The sequence below is a fragment of the Passer domesticus genome, chromosome 5, assembly GCF_036417665.1.
Source record: "Passer domesticus isolate bPasDom1 chromosome 5, bPasDom1.hap1, whole genome shotgun sequence".
In the NCBI taxonomy this organism is placed as follows: domain Eukaryota; kingdom Metazoa; phylum Chordata; class Aves; order Passeriformes; family Passeridae; genus Passer; species Passer domesticus.
This window is the reverse complement of record NC_087478.1, coordinates 10715317-10737247: the sequence shown is the minus strand read 5'-3', so window position 1 is coordinate 10737247 and position 21931 is coordinate 10715317. Positions and strand designations below refer to the sequence as shown.

At 38.9% G+C, this 21931-nt stretch overlaps 1 protein-coding gene across 11 annotated transcripts in view; it reads right to left on the bottom strand.

Annotated features, from left to right (window-relative positions):
- MAGI2 (membrane associated guanylate kinase, WW and PDZ domain containing 2) overlaps window positions 1-21931 on the bottom strand; it is a 698553-nt gene that overhangs the window by 43067 nt on the left and 633555 nt on the right. For 8 of the 11 annotated variants that reach the window (XM_064421908.1, XM_064421910.1, XM_064421912.1 and 5 more), the window contains 4 exons: window positions 21031-21117; window positions 18815-19063; window positions 5922-6107; window positions 2135-2309 (listed from right to left, as the gene is read on the bottom strand). In XM_064421908.1, coding sequence (XP_064277978.1) covers window positions 2135-2309; window positions 5922-6107; window positions 18815-19063; window positions 21031-21117 — 697 coding nt within the window. The remainder of the gene's footprint in view (window positions 1-2134; window positions 2310-5921; window positions 6108-18814; window positions 19064-21030; window positions 21118-21931) is intronic. The other 3 variants (XM_064421909.1, XM_064421913.1, XM_064421904.1) reach the window with 1 other exon arrangement.

The window sequence follows — 21931 nt, the reverse complement described above, 5'->3', positions numbered from 1 at the left end:
TTTGTTTTAGCTGTTACCTTTTTAATGAAAGCCATTCTTTGATGTAGCATCTGTTAATACAGCGTGTATTATTTTTATTATACACTCCCTATGATGCTACCTGGCTAAAAGCTATGTCAGTAAATTCATGTCAGTAGGTATGCACAGAAATAACACAAGGTGAAAAGAAAATAAAACTGGTTATGAGGAATTAAGAACAAGTAAAATATTGCTTTAGCTGGTAAATGGTTACAGGGAAATGGGTCCTAAAATTTGAAAGAAAATGTGACTTTCTGGGATAAAGTGCCTAGTTATTTACTTTATTTAGATGGGAATTTTCCTTAGCACATGGAAGTCAGCACATAATGGCAATTCAGGGTGAAGCAAAGAACATTCCTTATGGCAAACTTCCCCACCTCAGCCATGTGGTGTGCAAAAGAGGCACAAAGAAAGTCCTGAACACTTTTAGCAAGGTTATTCTGTAATAGTGGTTTAGGTTATATTTTAACAAAAATGTTGACAGAATGGATGTTCTTACACTCTTCCCTAGGTGCCGAAGGAAATATTTATTTCCTTTACAGGAAATAGACATTTCAAATTCTGCTTTAATAATGGACTGGAAGTTTGCAGTCAACCAAGTGACCATGTCTGTTCATGGACACATACAGACTTTGAAAGAGATTTTGAAATGTACTTATTGATCACAAAAATTACACTCTAAAAAAATGACAGCGTTGTTTTTGATTATGTTGGTTTATATATAAAAAGGTAAGCTGAATCTAAATGTTTCAAATTGTCTGATATGTTTCAAAATTTCATTAATTTATTGATGTAGTTACAGTAAAATTATGGCTAATCTTCCTACACAATATTTTTAATAATCTAAATGTCTAACCAGACACAAAAAATCAGAACTATTTCCCTTTGACTTTTCTGAGAAGATTAAAATAGATTGATGCTACTATTAGTAAGACCTGCATGCATACATGCAAGCATCTTACTTTCTTTACTCAGTATTATGATCCTGTAAAAAGAAGATAGAGCACAAACTTACAATGAGGCTTCCTGTGATACTGAGCCTCAATATTGGAAGTAAAAAAATCCTAGTTAATATTCCTAAGAGTTTTAAATTCTTATTTTGTTAAAGAAACGATGTATGTGGCTAGACAAACAAGCTGTAATCTAGCTTACGAAATCTAGTGAAAAATAATACTGTGTGAACTAGCAAGAGTTGACCTTTTTCTGAAATAAGAGTCATCTTTAGGCAGGTTCCCAATATATGGCCACAGCTGCATATCAGAAGATGATGTTTTTATTCACAGATGAAGGCACTGTAATTTTTGCTGAATATGTAAATGGTGACATGAGCAATTAGAGCTTACACTTTTCAGTAAAATTATTACAGAATTTCTTTCTGGAGCTTTAATTAATTTGCTGCTCCGATCTGAAAATTCCCATTTTAACAGATATTTAATAGTGACTTCCAATAGCACAAAATAACTTTTGTGAAAACTTCATATTGAATTTTGTCAGAAACATATATCTTCTAGGAGGTGATCACTTGTGGAGAAAGTACTCAATGAAATATGAGGCAAAGTAATTTTCCTAGTATGAATAATTGCAAGAAAATAATTCTAGGCAAGTGAAAGTACTACATCTGTTAAGCAAGGAGAATTAGAGGGTGCAGTGTCTGAATCACAAGTGAACTCAAGTCTTCTCAAAAGAGAAAAGTTACAATCCTGTCACTAGCATCATTTGGGAAGAGGATCTTGATGATATGTGTTGGTTACAGAAGATTAGCATAAAGACAGTCAGTGTAATCAGCCTTGTTTAACATGCTAAAAAACAATGCAAAGACTAAATAGTGTTGATTAGAGGTCACAGAAACTTGTATCATCCCACAGCCTGTGTGTGCTTTTTATATAAACAGCATTTAATACAGCTGGCCACAAAATTTCTGTCCCCCTACCGTTTGATTTCCATTATAGATACATTTGCTAATGTATACGCATAAATTACACATGAGAAATTGGCTGGTAAATGATACCCCAGAAATTAAACCCACCACAAAAATATCCTCCTCATTCCAGACTAACATGCAAGGGGCAAAAAAAAAAAAAACAAAAAAACAGAAGACCATGAGAAAATGCAAGACCTGTTCTCGTGTCCCTGTGGCTGCAGGGGCTGTGGAGGTGGAGGCTGGGCCATGGGGCTGTGCTGGGCGACCGGGCTCTGCTGCGCCAGGGGACTCTGCTGGGCCATGGGGCTGTGCTGCTGGGCCAAGGGGCTCTGCTTCTCCGAGCTGGGCGCCGAGGCTGGGCTGTTCAGCTCTGCATAGTGGGCAAATGGAGATTAAAGACCTGTCACAGTGCAGCATTTAATAAAGGGCAAAGGTACACAATAATAATTTTTGGTCACACGCTACGTCTGCGAATTTATGCTTTGTCGCTTTTACTCTCTCAGGTTATAATTAGATTTTAAGACATTTGAACCTAATGGTCTCCTTTTGATAGTCTGGGATCTGAAATCTTGGTGACTGTATAATTCTGGTTGACACTGTCATTATTTAAAACACAATTGAACAAGGGAAATTGCTTCCATGTTTCACATATTCTTTTAAAGCATAGAATTACTGATCAGAGAATGATGGAATGATAAAATCATAGAGTCACAGAAAAGCTTGGGATGACACTTAAAGATTGTTTAGTTCAACCCCCCTGCAATGAACAGGGACATCTTCAACAAGACCAAGCTGCTCAGAGCCCTGTCCAACCTGGCCTTGAATTTTGACAGGAATGCCAGGATGGGGCATCTACCACCTCTCTGGGCAACTTATTCCAGTGTTTCATTACCCTCATCATAAAAAAAAACAAAAAAACCCAAAACCCAACTTTTTTATATCTGTCTGAATCTATCCCTTTTTACTTCAAAGCTGTAAGATCACTTGTCCCATCACAACAGGCCCCGTTAAAAAGTCTATGCCCATATTTCTAATAAGCCCCCTTTGAGTACTGCAAGGTCAGAATAAGGTCTCCTTGGAGCCTTGTCTTCTCCAGGCTGCACAACATCAATTCCCTCAGCCTCTCCTCAGAGGAGAGATGCTCCAGCCCTCTGATCATCTTCATGACCTCCTTTGGACTGCTTCCAACAAGTCCAGAGGACCCCACAGCTGCATTCAGAAGTCCAGGTCAGGTCTCATGAGAGTGGAGGGCCAGAATCCCCTCCCTCAAGCTGCTCATCCATTGAACAGTCTCCTCATCAAATTCCTCTCTCTCCACTTTAGAGAAAGATGCCGTGGGGTACCATGTCAAAGACCTTGCAGAGGTCCACATAGGTGAGATCTATAGCTCCTCCCTTGTCCATTGTTGTCCACTGATGTAGTTACCCCATAGAAGGCCACTAGGTGGGTCAGGCAGGACTTACTCTTGGTAAAGCTGTGCTGGTTGTTTTGAATCACCACCCTGTCCTTCATGTGCCTTAGCACAGCTACAAGATATTTGAAATGCTTTCCATTTAGAAAAAAAAAAAAAATCATTTGAGAGAATGAACATTTTACTGCTTTCTCCACTGGGATGATAGACCTGTCACAAAAACTAAAACACTGGTGTTTAGTGTTATGAACACTTTAGTTCCTGCTGTCTTTGAGCTCATCAAGAGTTTCCTGTCCTTAAATTTTTGTGGACTGTGAACAGTAAAACAGTAAACCCAATCTCAATAAATTCTGACTAACCATTTAAACCGATATTTTATTTCATTGCATTATGTGAAACGACTAAGATTCCACATAGGAACAGTGCAGAAAACCAGAACCATTATTTCCAAACAACACAAAATTCAAAAAGACAAAGATTGGCCTAGGAAATATGGTTTTGATGTTTTGCTATAAATAAAAGGTGCAAATCTTCATTCAGGCTTCCTGCTGGACTTGGGGGGAGACAGATTGGTACTGAGCTCATATCAAATATATTTCTTCCAACATACTAGCACAGTCCTATTCACCATTTACCTATTAGGATGCATAAATGAGAAAGACTCCATCGATAGGACAGAGCACTGCAGAAGTTCCTGCATTATCAACAGCAAAGGCAAATATATTTTTTCTATTCCTGCTTGCAACAGAAGGAGTGAGACCAGTGTGGCATGGTGCAAAACAAATAAAATGGACACACATATGGCTGAACATCCCTAACAGCAATAGCTACACATGATACAGATCTTGCCTAGTTTTACATTTGAATCTAGTTTTAATTTTTATGTGGTTTATTTTTAAACTTTTAAGGTGTGAGTTTTTCCCTATGGGTTCATATTCTCTACTTATCTAATTTATGCTCACAATTATTATAAAAATTTTGGCTACTTTATTGAAAATATTTTCAATTTAGGATTAATTGTCAAAAAAGCTTGTATATTTGCACTTAAAACACTCCTCATGCAGGCATAAGCAATACTTGTCTGTGTAATTACTATGCTTAAGGCTGTAATTGCCCATTTTGCATCTGTGAGTGTCTTTTGTATTGCAAGTTTTAGAGAGGAAGATTGGAAATGTTGTCCCTCATTTCCACATTACTCTCATAACTATGGATGAACTGGTCAAATCATGAGCTGCTTCTAAAACTGCTTTGCATTTATATGGTGTTTTTTACCTGAAAGTATGGAACAGAGGTATCCGATTTTTTTACCAATTTTTCTAAGCTGAGAAGCTAATATCAGAAGGCAAATGAGGTGTCCCGTGTCACACAGTCACACAGGGAAGCTGTGCCTTGGCACAGATAATTTCTCACCACTAGCACCTGAGAACATCTTGTAATACTACAACTCAGCTGCACCTCTGCTTTCTTTCTAATTTAATGTATCCATCTCTAACACTAAACTATTAATGATGTTATTTAACCTGGATACCAGAGAGGCTTAAACAAACTTCATGGACTGTATGAAGTATCACACTTGTTTTAGATGCCTGCAAAGCTGACCTTCAGTAATTACACGGGTGCTAATTGATGGGAATTCTAATTTTGTGTATGTTTGTGTTTTCCCCTTCACTGAATTCATTTAACAAAGTAGATGAGTTCCCTCAGTTGCAATCTGTGACCAGTGTCAGACTATTTCCCTGTCCCCTTGCTGGATGCACAGCATAAGGTGAAGGTCATCTAACTGGGCCATGGATCATTAAGTAATTCCATTACTTTCTGTGTGTCATTCCCAGCTCTACTGGCATTTGTTACTGAGATATAAAGACACGGTCTCATTAATGTGGTACAATTCATGTAGCAATGCAGCACAGCAGTTTTGTTGAACTAAAAAAAGCCCTGAAATCAATCCTAAACCTCAAGGAACCAGCATCAAAAGATCTTCACTGATTAGATGTGGAGCAATGACCAGAATAATGAGTCTATCCCTTTATCCTCACCCTAGAAATGAGATAATTCAGGGTTCAGTTCATTCCTTGTGCATTTACAGTGATGTATCACTATGTGATAGTGATGGAGGAAACTGCCAAATCTGAACTCTTCCTTCACATCACTTTTTGTCACACGTGGCTGGTAGCTGAACACGCCTGGTGACAGCCATTGCAGTCTCTTATGAATCACTTTGTCAAACTTTGGCTTGGCTTATAGCAGGATATAAGGGAAAGAACTCAAAACTTGGCTTTCTTGTAGAGTGCTTTTCCATGTAGAAGACAATTCTTGCAAAAGACCTTAACATCCTCTTTCTCTCTCTCTGTCAGGTTTCTCCAGGTTTGCTTTAAATACCCCTTTCATAACATGAAACCTTTTCAAGAATTCAGGTCCTATCTGAGCTAGTTCTAAGCTCATAATTCTGGTGTGCTGCACGTTACAGCGGAGGAAGGAGAACAAAAGATGCTCTTTCAAGTGGTGACATAATTTAAGCTAATTGGAGGCTACTTAAAATTTTCTTCCTGTCTTTAAGGGCCATTGACTTACCCTCCTGAGGAATGATGCGAAGAGTTACACTGAGACCTGCATCTTTAATTAGCTTCACAATGTCTGCATGAGGCATGTTAATAATAGACTGGCCATTCACAGCTAAGATCCGGTCTCCAACTTTAAGTTTTGCACAGCGATCCGCAGGACTTCCATCAATTATCCGCCCTATTTTATGGGGTACAGCTGGACAAGAGACAATGGACACAGTTAACATATGCTGAAACAAGTGGTGATGTTCACAAATGTCAGAAAATCAGTTCATTTTAGAAGGAAGTTCTATATGAATTAAAAACCAGCTTGTATAAAAGCATATAAGATTATAAATTCTTATGCAATGTCATTTGCAGTAACACAGTATTGTGATTTTTCACAAAAATTCAGAATCCAGATGCATATATACACATGGCATATACATATGAAGTCCAGAGTTTATATTTCAGCTATTTTGCAAACCTGGCATGAAACAACCTAATAAGCAGACCAGGAAAATAATAAGGCATTGAAAAAGGGAAAGGGGATAAAACTATACAGTAAGTAGCAGTCATAATTTGTCTCCCACCTCCTGTTTTACAGAATTTATTTATTTGTACGTTGCAATAGAGGCACCAAAAATATAATTTATTTTATATATTAAAAATTTTTACTGAAAATTCCCAGGGTACATGGAATTGTTCTCCTCCATTCAAATGTGTTTATTGATAAGTAGAAATAATAGTGAAGATTTATTGAGATGTGCAGCTCTCTAATTAGCTATTAATAATAAATGAATAGAATTTAATTGACAGTTAGCTATGAGTACACAGACATGTACTATATCAAAACATCTTAGCCCTCTTCTCAAAATATTACAGAACAAAGCTTCTCCTTTTGATCTTCTGTGTGGTTCTTCACCTTTCTGTTTACTCCATCCATGCTCTTGTTCTGTCTCTTCTCTCATTTTCCATTGAATTTTCTAAATATAGTTCTTGATTTTTTGACCAGTGTTTCTACTCTATTATCTTCTGGTTTTTAACTAAATGCATATGCTGTAGTTGATTATTTTCTCTAGGCTCCCTAGAGAGCATGCTATTTTTCTTTCTCCCAACTACTCATAAATATGCTTATCACAATTAAATGACTATATAGTCTATTCATATCCTAATAGTGTTTGAGTATTCCTCTGCAGTCCCACACTTCAGTCCTGGAAAACAGCACAAAGCAGCTCAGCCTCACTCTTCACCTTTAAATTGGTGTTTAAAACCAGTGTGCTCCATTTTGCAAAAATAATATAACTTTAACATTTAATTATCTACAGAGAACCTGGAAAAATGAAAGAAAAGTGTTCCCAAACACTTTTTCTGGGAAATATCTACACTATCAATGTTTATGTAAACCAAAGCTCTAAGAAGAGATGTGTTCAGAATACACTCCTGCAGAAGAAATTTCTCAGCACCTGATAAATATTTACTGAAGGTTTTGGTGACTAACACAGACTGCACATCTGCTATAAAGTCACAATAGACATACCTCAAAATGAGTTTTGTTTCTAGTATGGATGTAAGTGTTGTTTACAGTGTTAAAAATTAATTTTTGGAACACTGAAAATATAAGAGAGTACTGTGAAGTGCAAGCCATAATCAAACTGCGTGCTTCTTTACCACTATGGTTCAGGCATGAATATACAGTAAAACATAACTTTACTAACACAGACACAAGTAATGGACTTCAGAAATGCATTGTTGCTTAGGAAATAAGCACCTAATTTATGTCACAATGTCTAAACATTTCTATGTTTTAAAATATACTAAATATGTATAGCCACACTTTCTACAAAAGATTGTGTTTATTTTGCCCTTAATGAAGATATATAACTGTCATATATACATATCAGTGAGCAAACAAATAAAAGAGTAACTTGACCCTTAAACAGTTTATGTTTACAAAGAGCTTTTTTCATCAAATCTGTTCTTAAAGCATCAGCAAGAATCACCTAAACTAATACTAAAATCTTCCTGTTTCTGGCATATGTAATAAAAGATCTGTCTGAAATTGTTACATCTTGACTGTATATTAGAGGAGATCTGAAAATGAGACTGTCTTATGTAAAAAGGTAAGAATTTTGGTAGTAAGAAAGAAGAAAAAATATGGTAGAGATGCCACAACTAAAATTTCCATGCTTGCCATTTCTAAACCTAAAGAAGTTTTTGCTAGCCTAAATATTTAAGTAGAGACATCATTTCAGTAGTAAGGGATGTAGGAGGGTGGGGGGGTGGGAACTCCTCTTAATTTGGCAGAAAATTGTTTTGTTGGACTTCTTGTACCTGACAAGTGAATAGAGCAGATGTCTGCATGTTTGAGATGTCTGCTGAAACTGAAGCTGGAGGTGGGAGAGCCACGAGAGTCTAGCTCAGATCCAAATCCTGAGACAAAGGAAGGGAGGGAGAAAGAGGAGGAACTTGGTGTTTTCTTCTTCCCTTTAAGCCTAATGGTCCTCAGCTTCCTGATAAAGGTACCTGCTCTAAATGTTTTGGTATTCCTGAACTCCATTTCGTTGTGTTATGAAAGGATCAACAATAGGTGACCATCAGATAAAAGCTTGTGTCTGTCAAGGTATCTTTTCTACTCCATTTTTCTATTTGAGGAGTTAATGCTCCTCTTCTCAGGTCATATTGGTGCCATACGTTGCCATTTGATCTTGCTGCAAAGTTGGATGTGGGAAAATTTTGCAGAAGGAATCTGAATCTCTGTTGGATTCAAGGTTACGCTGTTATGCTCTATAGGGTTTTATGTGCAGATCTAGGGATTTACGAGAGGAGCTCATGGCTGAGCAGCAGAAACTGGTTCATGCACATTTCTAGATAATATGAGGGGATGTTTATCTCCTGGCTCCTTCTGTCCCAGTAATGTTATCCTGAGGAGTTTCTGGTCTTTGCTTCTCTTCCCAGTGGAACTCTGCCTGAGAGCCCTCCTAAGCCACAATATCCTGGCTTCCATGGTCCCAAATGCTTCCTTGGGAAGGAAGGATTTATTTAGGGCTTTTTTTAATAACCATGAATTTTTCTAAGGGATGCAGATTATCTGATGTGTATGTTCACACAAAAAAACCAACCATGTTGAAATATGTCAGAAAACTTTCAGTTTTTAGAAAGAGTCTTTGGTGGTGAAATACTTTGAAGGGATAAGAAGGAGCTACTCTCATAGGGTACTAATTAGGTTAAAGCCAAGGAGCAAAGGTAGAAATGAACTGTGAATTTCCATAACGGAGAATTTTTATTGTTCAGAATGGTCACATCTAAAACAAGAGTTGTAAACTGTCAGTAGGGAGTGGGTTGTTTGAAGTGGCAGACGGGATCTCATGAAAAGAAATGCAAGATGATGCAAGTAAGGAAAAAATAACCCTGCCTAAGATTAAGCAGATATGAGCCCTAAATTAATTATTATCACTCAAGAGGCCTTGAAATGTGTGCCTACTTCTCTAAAAACACAAACTCATTAAAACAGTCAATATGACACTAATAGTTGTAAAAGAGTAACAAGTAAACAAACTATTGCTAGTTAAAGCTGTGCACCTAAAGTGTTGGTACTGCTGATCGCTTCAGTGTCCTCATCTCAAAAATCACAGCAATGAACTCACAAAGATTCAGAGAAGGTAAGCACGGAATTCAGAAGCAAACAGATTCTGCTCAAAGGAGAAACAGCTTCTTTCAAAGAAGAAAACAGTTTCTGCTCAAAGGAGTTGTCCATGAACTCACTGTCCACACCTTCCAAAAGAGAATTTGCGGCAACCTTCTGGAGGGGCAGAAGAATAAAAGGATTCAAAAAGGCATTAGAGCAATTTATGGGAGTGGACACATTGCTGATTAAATCAGAAAATCTTGGCTGTAAAAGCTGACACAATGCCTGGGAAAGGTCTTGTCTGCTGTGTGTGCTGTCCTCTCTGCTGCTGGTCACAGCAAAGGGATAGCAAGGAGCTCTCTGGCTACTTGGTCTCTCCCAGCATGGCACATCTCTTCTTGGAAAGAAACCTCCCATGTCTGGCATTTAATTAGGGTTTTGTTAACATACGATACTTTTTTTCTTTCTAAATTGCGTCTTCAGGGTCTTATTTTTATCTGAGCAGAGCATTTAATGATGTAACCTTTTAAATGAAGTCCCAAACTGCCTGACTAGTGGTAAATGTTTCCTATCACCCTTAAAATTTTTACTGAACTATTCATGCCTCTTTTAACAATTCACCACAAGCTGTTCTCCAAACATATGTATATATTGAAGAGTGGCAGGCTGTGCCTGGATGAGACTTTGCAGAGAACTGATCCACTTATTTCAAAACGCTGAATTACCTGGGCAGCATTCAATATTAGCAGGCTATATAGAGAGACTTGGATTTGTGACTTTTTTTCACGAAACCCATTGATTTTGCTAAAAGTGAATGTACAAAACAACTTGCCCCTTTGTAGAACAATTAATTTCTTGGTTCTCTCAGACTACACAATGAATGAGACTGCAAGGGAAAAATTACTGTAAACACGATTAATACATATGTTTTAACTGTTGAAAATATGAGAAATTACTAAGAATGAATTTATATGTACACAAACCACACAGCCCTTCAAAATAGATATAGAGGATCTTTTTCTCTAGTACTATCAAGTCATGCAAAATGTGATACTCAGGAATAATATAGTTGGATATCTACCTTAAGATAAAATAAATACTTCCAAGACAGAAGGCATAATCCTAGACCCCAAATAATCTAGCAGAGAGTAGCAATGCTGCAGAAACCTTATCTAACAAAAGATCTTACAATGGAATGTTATTTTATTGCAGAGTATTTTTCAAAATTTTCAAAATTTGACTTGGGGAAGATTTGAATCCTGAGAGCACCAAATCTTCTCTGATATTTGAAGTCATTAATCTCACCTCCTAAATCTTGCTCAGATATTTATAGCATTACAACACAAACTGACCCAGAGTTGGCATGCAGCATCTGAGGCTCTCTCTGAATGTATTTAATCCTGCAGTGATTAGCTCTTAGCTAATTGAAGAAAAATTTAAATAAAAAATGTAAAGACAAAATGACTTAAAGGAAATCTTTGCATTTAGAAAGTGGATAAGGTCTGCTTTCAGAAAGTTACATTTTTCTCTATATTTTTATTTGATAAAAATCACTCACTTTTGCTCTCCATGATTCAAATTAATATCCTTACCACACCTCCATGTCACAGAAGAGAAAACAAATTTTTTGTCATTATACCCAAGTGTCCATATGCTTGGGTCAGCTGGGCACAAACCCAGAGCAGTTGCTGAATACAGATACTGTTTCTAACACCATCTATCACAGAAACACAGAAGGGTGTTTGGAGGCATGTCTGGAGATCACACAGTTCAACCTCCTGCTGCAGCATGTTTAGTCAGAGAAAATTGCACAGAATTGAGTCTCGTGGGTTTTGAATATCTCCAGAGAAGGAGACTTCCCCACCTTTTGGGGCCTGGTCCAGTGCACAGTCACCCTCAAAGGAAAGAAGATTTTCAGAATGAACTTTCTGTGTTTCAGTTTTTTCGAAATGCCCATTGTTTGGCTCTACTCTCTTGACACCCATCCTTAAGATATTTGTATGGTAAGAGCCCCTGTCAGCCACCTCGTCTCAAGGTGGAACAGGCCCAGTTCTCTCAGCCTTTCTTCTGAGAGAGATGTTCCTGCTCCCTAATCACCCCCCTAGTGTGGTAATCACATATCCTCTGAACAGAGAGGACACAGCTGTCCCAGGATTTTCCTGGGAAGCTGTGAGAAGCTGCGAGAAGCTCGGAGAAAAGAATGAGAAACAATTCTTATCTCCACTTGCCACTTGCTGCACCTGTTATTGTGCACATGTGGAATATGTTATGGAGATTTGTTTACCAAAGGGTCTTTTCTTAATTGGACACTGGTGTTTGGATTGATTGACCAATGAGGTCAAAGCTGTATCAGACTGTCTGTAAGGGTTACAAGCTTGTTAATAAGTATGGTTTAATATAGGCTAGAGAATAAAGCAATTGATCAACCTTCTGGCTAATGACTCCAATCATGGAGTCAATGCTCATTATTACCCCGTTGGCTCCATCCTGCTACCACCCCTTAGCACCTCACTGGCCCTCCCCAATCACCTCATGACTTTCATGGCTAAGGAGCCCAGAACTGGATGCAGCACCCCAGGTGTGGCCCCACTATGGTTGAGGGACAGGATCAGCTCCCTTGACCTGCTGGCAATGCTCTTCCTAATGCTCCCCAGGACACCACTATGCTTCTTGGCCACAGGGACACAGTGCCAGCCCATGGGCAGCTTGCTGTCCAGCAGGACCCCCAGGTCCATCTCCACAGAGCTGCCTTCCACAAGTCAGCCCCAGCCTGTGCTGATGCCTGGGTTTATTCCTCTCTCAATGCAGGACCTTGCATTTGCCTGTTTGAACCTCATTAGGCTCCTGTCCCCACAACTCTCCAGACTGCCCAGGTCTGGCCAGCAGAGCTTTCAGGTGTATCAGCTTCTCCTCCCAGTTTTGTAACCTCAGCTAACTTGCTGAGGGTACACTCTGTGCTTTCACCCAGACCACTGATGAATAATCTCAGTAAGACTGATATATCTATAAGCCTCTTGCTTTTTGAATATTAAAATAATTTCTCCTCATTTGAAAGGCCCACAAGCTTAAAAGAGTGGATTCTATGAAAACATTATCATATACAAGGCTTTTCTGATTTACATCAGTAATTTTTTTACATCTATTTAGTCCTTCTACACACAACTGTTGAGACTATGATTTTTAGACTGCAACTCTCCAGTTTTTTCCCTCTATATAGTAGCTAAACGTCAAAAAGTATCAGTTAAGGGAAAAAAAAAAAATCAAACCTCTGCTTTATCTATTAAAACCCTCTGGCAGATAAATTCTTGCAATGTTTTCTAATGTTAACAGATATAGACAGTAAGCCAAGCAAATGAGCCTCCCTGAGCCAGCTGTCCTTTTCAATGTTACACAGTGATCAAATGAATATTTATTATATTCTCAATTCTCCAAACATGCAAAGGTTTTCATTCAACTGGCAGACTCCAGCATATCAGATTTTAATTGGAAGAATATATTAAATATAAACAGCTGTAATTTCATTGCTATAGAAAAATCTAAATTTTTGAAATCTTGAGTATGGTGGACTTTCCATCAGGGCTAAAAATATTTTCCTGATATTGATAGGATATTTTATGTGACACTTATTTGGAAAATAGAAATACTATGCATGCTGCATACTTGCATGTGAAAATAATCCTTTTGCTTTAGAAGATTAATGAATCTATGAATGGAAGCATCCCATTTTGTGTTGACATGAAGCATATTTGCTTGCATAGCACAGGCATAAGAAGCTAAGTGGGAAGGAGTGCACATACCTTAGAAAGCTGAAGATCTAAGAGAAAATAATAGAACTTATAGACTTTAATTCACGCTTCTAATGAAAGCAAAGTGGGCCCTGTGGAATTATTAGAAAAACCTTGGTTTTCTTGATGGGTTTTGCTAAGAAAAAAACCCATCTTTGAAAATACATGAGCAGCACCTGTAGGTCCAAATTATGTATTCAGAAATACGCTGGAGGACAGAAATCACCTAGAGAGGGAAGTAATGCAGTTAAGATCCTCCATTATTTATCTCCAAAAAATATCAAATAGACAATTGAATATTTCATGCCTGCAAACTGTAGCAATGTATTTTGATGATATTAAAAACCTCTTTGACCCCTTAAGGTTATTTCACTATGATAATTGCTTATGTTGATTTGAGAAACTAAATCACATAGAACTTTCTTTCAGCTGCATGTTTAACTATCTCTTAACCATACTTAGAAAGTGTGCTTTTGTAGCTGGAGAGGCAGAACAGCTTAAACCTGAGTGTCATAGCTGCATAGAAATGAGAGTCCAGATTCCTTGCCCACAAACTGCAAATATCTTCCATGGGGGATGCACACTGTGGGTGGGTTTTCACTGCTATGCTCCAAAAATGTCCTAGGTGGGGTAGACAGACATCCTAATTTCCAAAGCTCTGTATCCTTTAGAATTTGAAGATTGGTCACATAAAATTGTGTCCCCAACCACAATCTCACCCAGGAAAAGCACAGGTGAAATTGCTGTGAATTACTGAGATCACACAGCTATCACTGATCGATAAACTGGTTTTTATCTCTAAACTGTAAGGAGTTTAAAGAAACTCTGGGCTGAATGGGACCTAGAATGCTGTTTTCTGCAGTCAGCAGAGGCTTATATTGGATATATGTTTTTTAGTTAAGACTGTATGTTTTGAGAAATGAAAGAAACTTCCTTCATTAGACTCTGTTTTATCCTGTTTTCAAAACCCAGCAGGCACTGGCACATGCAGTGTAGGGGCAAATTAAATCTACAAGTCCTCTTCTGCAAAGCAGGAGGAAGATAATAACAAGTATGCACAGTCTTTAATTTTTTGAAAAATTTTTTTTATTGATTAGGCCTGTATTTTCAGTTTGTTTACACTTTATAACTGCACTAATTGACAGTACCTGCTACAGTAAAATTCCTGGAAATATTGCCAATTTTCCAACTTCATTGGAAGTTGCAAGTTAACAAGGTCTCTTTACAACACATGGTTTCTCTCTTAAAAAAAATTACAATGAAAAGAGATTTACAGGGGATCACAAATACTTATTCTAGTTGAAGCTGCATCCCAAACAGAAAAAGTAAAAGTAGCAAGAAGATATGAAGTAGGCAGGGACAAGTTTGCTCCATAAAACTCTGGGACAGGAATCTCATTCTGGCCACTTCCAGAAGACTGCAAGTGCTTTTCCATAGGCTGAAGATAGTGAAATTATCTAAAATTACCCTAAAAATACTTCCCTAAATGTAATGCAAAGTGTAGATTAATTACTTAAATTTAAGTATTTCAGCTGTAATTTCTCATGTGTGGAGAAGGGATGAGAGCCACATTCCTCTTTAATGTTGGAACAGGATCTGGGGGAAGGCACAATAGTATATTTTAGAGGCAGTGGAAGTTAATCCTTTCGTTAGAAATAGGTCAGGAGCCTGGACAGGTGTATTTTCTTTTCTTAATCTCTTAGCACTCCAAGATCCTCTGCATGCTGCACTAGGCAAAATGACTTGCTCCTGGATATACCACTCAAGCACAGCTCTTTATTTATCCACTTTATCTCCTTTTACTGATGCAGTTTTGAAGCATGGCTGACCTTTTCCATGCCCCTGCTTTGCCCTGTAAAATCTCTTCATTCAATCCTTGTCATTCGTTTTCCACTCCTGATCTCCCCGCATCAGAACCATAGTTCAGTGCAAGATAATCCCCTCTGCTGGATTAGAGAACATCCCAAGCAATGCTTTGACAAAGGGAAAACAAAATTTCTACCATTACAGACACAAAAAAATAAGTGTGCCACAAGAACTGGATGTTTAAGCAAGTACCATAAGGAAAAATGACATTCATATCTAAAGCTGACTCAAAAGTACTTAATGTTAATTTATCAAACTGACAGCTATTTCAGTGCTGCCCATCACAACATGTGAAAAATAGTGTGTTTCCCAATTCTGGCTGTAGTTGCCCTCACTCTGTGTCTATCAATAGTAAAAAAACAGCATTTAGTATTTTGAAAATTTCTGCATGGCAAAGGCAGGCCCACAAACCAAGTGTAACAACAAACACTTTGCAAACCATACCGAGAGAAAAGGTGACCCAGACCCTAAAACTCTTGTAAAAAGAGTTCCATCTCTGGTTCTGGGAGCTGCTGAACCTTTCACGGCTCATTCTCAGGTCAGAAGGGGCATGAAGCACTCCTAAGAGGCTGTGTGGGAGCAGTGCAGCCCACACCCCACCAGAGGGTGGAAAAGGGATTTGAGACAGCTGGAGCACTGCTACTGTGACTTCATGGGGTGGTCCTCCAGCTGCACAGACAGAGCAAACTCTCCTGGCAAGCAGGACAGCTTTTGTGCAACCCCTTCAGCTTCAGGCGAACTGCAAAGCAGCAAATTAATGAACCTGCAGCTCTGCAGCCAGGAGCAGCCGTGCTGGAATGACTGCTTCAGTTTTAGCAGTGCTGGAAGCACACGCACCCGGTCACACAAAGTGCTTGCTCCTGTACTCCACAGGAGCTGTTGTAATCTGTTGGACTGTAAAATACACTTTGTAAGTGTGATTTCAACAGCAAGGAAAATACTGTCAGTGCATAATTAATTGCCTTCCTGAGTAATAGTGGTGATGATACTTATTCTTCCAAGACCTCAAGTCTTTTGCTTTTGCAAGAAAGTAGAGGAGGGACTAGAGTTATTGAAATAAACATTCTTAAATCAAAGGAATTCCTCACTTTGCCCTGAGGATGCTCCCAGTGAGACAACTTCCTGGGTGCTGCTCCTCCTAACAGTGTCTGGCACTTCGTGATGCTCTCTGTTTTTTGACCTATTTTGCCCATTTTGAATTTTTCAGAATTGCTTTGCAATTACAACATTAACATTGCTCTGTACATGCATGTCTGCATAACATCATTCTGTCTCACATGGGGATACAGGAGCGGGCAACAAGTGCACTGCTTCTGAAACAAGGGACACAGGAACCAGAGCACAATATTTCACCCAATTAAGATATTGCTGCCATCAGAAGGAGGATCTAGCATGGTGCCATGCAGGTCCACATTTTTATAGTGATTAACATATATTTTGGACATTGCACTTCCTATATCCATTTGATATTTTCCTACTGTTGGTATGCTTACTACCCCTGATTGTGCATTTCAGTAAAAGGATTTTGTGTTATTTCAAGATAAAATGTATTTCAGGAGAGTTTACCTGTTCTATCAAAGGGCCCAAAACTTAGATGCTGTATTCTGAATGGATGCCAGTAAGTATTGAGTAAAAGGGGACAATAATTTCCCTCAATCTACTGGCTATGCTGCTGTTAATTAAGTTTAAATTACTTCACCCAAGTAAATATTAAGTAAAGAAAATAACCTCTCTTACTCTAGAAAGAATCAATAATTTTTAGATTTTTTTTCACAACTGATGACAGATGATGGAATTTTCAGTTTTTTTTCCTGCTACAGTTTTGTAACAGAATTAATATAGTAAGGGTATTTTCTCCTCTTTTCTGTCACTGTGTACAGGAAATGTAATTTTTTGTTCACTGTTCCTGTAAACTTAGGATTTGGTACATTTGAGGATCACTGAAATTCAATGCAGTTATTACTTGATTAAATTCTCTTGTCACTTCCACAGCAGGCTGTCATTTCCCTTTACTATTGGAGGTGTTCAACTGAGCGTCAAAATGACTACTTGCACAGTTGCTTGTGGGGAAAGAAAAGTACTGAGAGAACATGTTGGAGAGTAAGAGGCAAAGCAGGATCTTGAGCCTGGGTCTGTGGTCTTTAAGAGACTATTCCAGTCACAGAATTTTTGGTTGCTTGAGCATTTTCTCTTTCTCTCCCCTTTCCCTCACCATCTGCCCGAAACACAAATTCTCTCTATAAAATAATTTTCTTGAAAAAACATGACTGACTTAACTGATTAACATGTATGTACCACAACTGATTATTTTTTTATTTTCTGATCTTCTGCAAAGAACTTCCTGTTCTTTGGCTATTATATTCAGTAACGTGAAAACTCAAGAGTCCCACAAGGCTAATTAGCCATGGTTTTGTTACAATATTAATTCCAGCAATCATGGAGTTTTAAAATTCAGCTGAGGTAGCATGAAAAGCAACTCTTTTAATAACTGCATGATCATGAAATACTGCAAAAAAGGTTTCTGAGGTAATTTGCTATTGTGAGATAAGGTTTTCCCAGTACTCTCTTAGCTGCTTTTCAGGTATGAATTTAGAAGAGTGATATCTGGCCTTGAAGTTGAAATTGTGATTTTATTTTGTCAGGAACCAGTTTCAGGCAAAAGAACAGTTCCTTCAAAACATATTTTAGTGTAGAGAAAGCATTGTATTAGGCTTCAACTTGCAAAATTATAAATCTTCTCACTTTTGGTTTTTCAGCTGTGGTTAACATTATTTGGTGGGGCATATGGATGTCTCTCAATATAAAGCCTTTTTTGCTTCCTTCTTCCAGAGGACTCAGTTCTCATTGGGTTAAATGTCATTGGAAAGAACCAAAGGTGTCCCTGTGCCTCCAGCTGCCACTACCTGGGTTTGAGTCTTCTGTAGGTCCTGTGTCACACCTGTCTGACCTCTCCCTAGATGTACCCAGGACAGCTCAAGTGGCACCAGATGCCTATATTAAAGCAATAAAATTGACCCACAGAGAAAATTGGTTCTCTGAGCAGAAAGGGACCTAGAATTATTACGGGCAGATCTTGTAAACCTGAGTACTACAGTGAGATACATCTATCCCCTGCACTCAGCTGTAATTTTTATGCTGTCTATACTCCACCCAGTTAAATCAGCCTCTCTGCACCTGCATCTAACAAGTTCTACCAACTTCCAGTTGCTTCTGCAGTCCCATAATTGGAAAGCTATTGTCACAGGGTTTGCTGTGATCTAAGCTTTTTTCAACTTGCTGAACTTCATCTCGATTTATTAAAAAAACGGCTAATTCAGTTGCATGTAGGAGAATAATTTATTCACATAACCCTAATTGTTACTTACAGTGTCTCTTTGAGACATAGCAACAGAGAAAATCTAGTTTGTGAGTGAATCCTCTATTACTCTGATAGTCAAAGAAGTGTGGGAAGCACAGGGAAAACTTTGGTTTTGTTGAAGGCAAAACAAGCAGTGCCTCTGAATAAACATTGAGAGTATCTTCAGTTTAAATCTCTGCTGTGATAAATTATTACCAGATAGGTTTAAATTAACTACTGGTGTGGGGTATTTTTTTAATTTGGGGCAAACTTAGAGAAGTATGAACTGAAAGACGTGATTTACTTACTAATTGTGGCCCCGGACTCGGGCCTGTTGAGGGAGCTGATGATGACGAAGCCGAAGCCCTCGTTCTCCTTGCGGTGGATGACCACGTCGCTGGTCTGCAGGCTGTGCGACGCGAAGCCCTCGGGGGGTGTGGCGGTGCTGCTGGAGACCGCGTGGTTGCTGTTGGCATAAGTGGTGTAGTCACTTCTTGGGGAGCTGTGGTGCGTAGACACCGAGCCTGGGCTTCTGCCATTCTCTGGGCAGGGTTCTCCTACAACATAAATCACACCAGTGTCACAGCCTGACTTGCTCAGCGGCTCTGTGACTTACAGTACATTTGCTAAGGCAACGTGAGTACAGCTGACTGTCTACAGACCAGACTACCCCAAGGGTTAAACTAGGAGCTGTAATAGATGCAGAGAGACAGGAATCTACACAATTATGCAGAACATTCAAGGGCAGTCAGATAAAGCAAGCATGAACACTGACTTCTACACTAGTTACAAGAGAGGAAAGTAAGAAACAGTGTCTATCTGGATTACAAAAACATTACAAGCGCTATTCCCTTGTCTGCTGGTAGATCTGTCATCAAGAGGAAAATGTGACTGTCTAAGCCAATAAAAAATTATTTGTGTTTGGATTACAAGAATTTAAGCAGGGAGCTAACAGAGTAATTAGGATTAGCTGCATAATGTTCTCCTTACTAGTTGATTAGCTTGTTTGAAAAATGTTCAAAGAGCAGAGCTGTTATACAATGAAATATCATCACAAGTAGTTTTTCTGTAGGTGTCATGGCAGAAGCAGTGGTCATTTAAAGGTTTGGAGATGCTCTTGTTTAGCAAGTTCAAAAGGGCAGAACTGAAAATGGAGTCCATGTACACTTTAGTATTCCTTTACAGTAACAAGAAGATGAAACAAGTTAAAACTTGTGGGATTACACATTTTTTAGTGTGAGCATTTTAGCAATTGAAAACAGTAAATTTACACTCCCAGATGGGAAAAAAACAATTTATATTCTTTGCAGATCTAAGTTGTTTACACAAATCAGCATTTATTGACAGTTTTAATACAGAAATTTCAGATAAATGTAAGTATTATATTTTCTGTTTGGAACAACAACAGTGGCAGAGTAATTTTACTGAACACGTGAGGAGCTCCCACATATACACATACATCCTAGGTAGAGAGTTTGCAAATTAGATCTTCAGCGTGTGTATATATTAATAAAATAAACAGCATCCAAGGACAAGCTGTTGTTTTCTCAGTCAGGTGTGTCCTTTAGCAGTCCTTCTGCAACTATGAAATAAAGTAATTAGAGAGTATAAAGAGGAAGAAAAACAAACAATTATTATACTACTGAAAATCTCTAAGAGTTATTGAACCAAATCTGCAACTAAATGCCATAGTCAGTGACAAGAGAGTTCTCATTTTCTGGCTGTCGTGTTTCAGAAAGATGAATATTGTTTATGTCAGTATGGCTGCAACAGAAAGGAAATTCTCTTATCCTGTAGAATGACCAAGAGCTGGCTTGGTCATGAAGGAATGCAACTGAATGTCATTAAATATAGGAAAATAATGATAAAGGAGGAAAAGCTTAAATGGCTATTTGACCATCAACTGTGCAATAGATACTCATCATAAAAATTACATTTTACTCCTGCCTGTGAAAAAATGGTATTTCAATCCAAAAATCACATTTTCCTAATCAAATTGTTTTCTAGATCTTATGAATTGTGATTTTCTGTTCCAGAGCTGGGTAAGTATATGTACAAAATGGTAATTCCAGATGAGGGTTAAGATATGTACATCAGCTACAGACAGGTAAGGAAAACCCCAGATCCCTCTGTTGTATGCATTCATGCTAGTGAGAAATTCCCATGAAATCAATTGCCCTGATGTATCAGCACAGCATTTTTCAGTCACGCCCAACACCAGTTTTAAATTTTTCCACAAAGCTTATGTTGTAACGCACCACATTAAAATCCTGTTCAGCTCCTGAAATCCTTAAACATTAATGAGCTACACGCCACATTCCCTGGTGTGGCACTCTCAAGGCCCAAGAATAACTTCAGGTGCTTTACCAGCTTGCTTACTGTCTGCACCAGGAGCCCAGAGTGGCTAGTAGAGGTTTAATATTTCAGGAGCAGCAGCGAAGGCTGGCACCCGCTCTGTGCCAGCGTTGCCTGCGGTGCGCGCAGCGCTGTCGCGGTGCTGCCGGCGAGGCCTTGGCGGTATTACCTTGGTTATTGGCCATTTTCCTCGCGCTGGGGGAGCTGCGAGGGGGCGTCGCACCAGGCGCGGGGGCACCTTTCTGGCTGGAGGACTCTGGAGTCAGTAACAGAAGAAAGTCAGTCCTGCAGGAGCACGGCTGGCAGGGAGCTGCGGTGCCGCAGTGGGAGGGGGACTGCGAAGACGAAGGTGAGTGGGAGGGCGGCTTTTTTGGCACAGGAGCGAAGGGGAACGGCGCAGGCAGTGACAGTGGATCTAGGGCGCGGGCAGGCAGAAGACAGGACAGGCTGGGAATGTGGTTTTGCTCATTTCTGGTACCTCAGACAAGTGTACTCACCAAAAATGTTTTAAAAGTTCTTAAATAAACTTCTTTCCTCAAGCAAGCAATGGTTGTAATAGAAGGTCATCAAATTCTCCCATTAAAGCTTTAATTGATGCTGCCACACACATTTTTCATGGTTCCGATGTTTTTCGGCAATTGAGACTGAGTTAGTCTAAACATCTAATTTACTACTAATATTTCATAGTGGCTTAGGTTCATTTTCTGAATATGTCTGCTTGACAGAAGAATCCAGCCCTTGTGCCCTACAGAAGATTTTCAGCCAGCTTGCATTGCAGTTCAGTGGGGAATTCCCGATGACATCAGTGTGACCAGAAATGGGCTTTTAACACATATAAGAGTGAAATGAGTTCCTGCACTGAAACAGTTAACAGTCTTTGAGCCTTTCTCTTATTGACACAGTCAGCTCAAATGGCTTTAACTTAGGTGAATGTTTAGTTCCAAAAGTGGACAAAAGGAGACAGCACAGACCAAGACAGCATGGAACAAACCCAGAGCACTTATGATCACCACACCAGGGTTGCCAGTATGTTTCCACTTCTGAAGGAAACAACACTCAGTTGTTTTTGT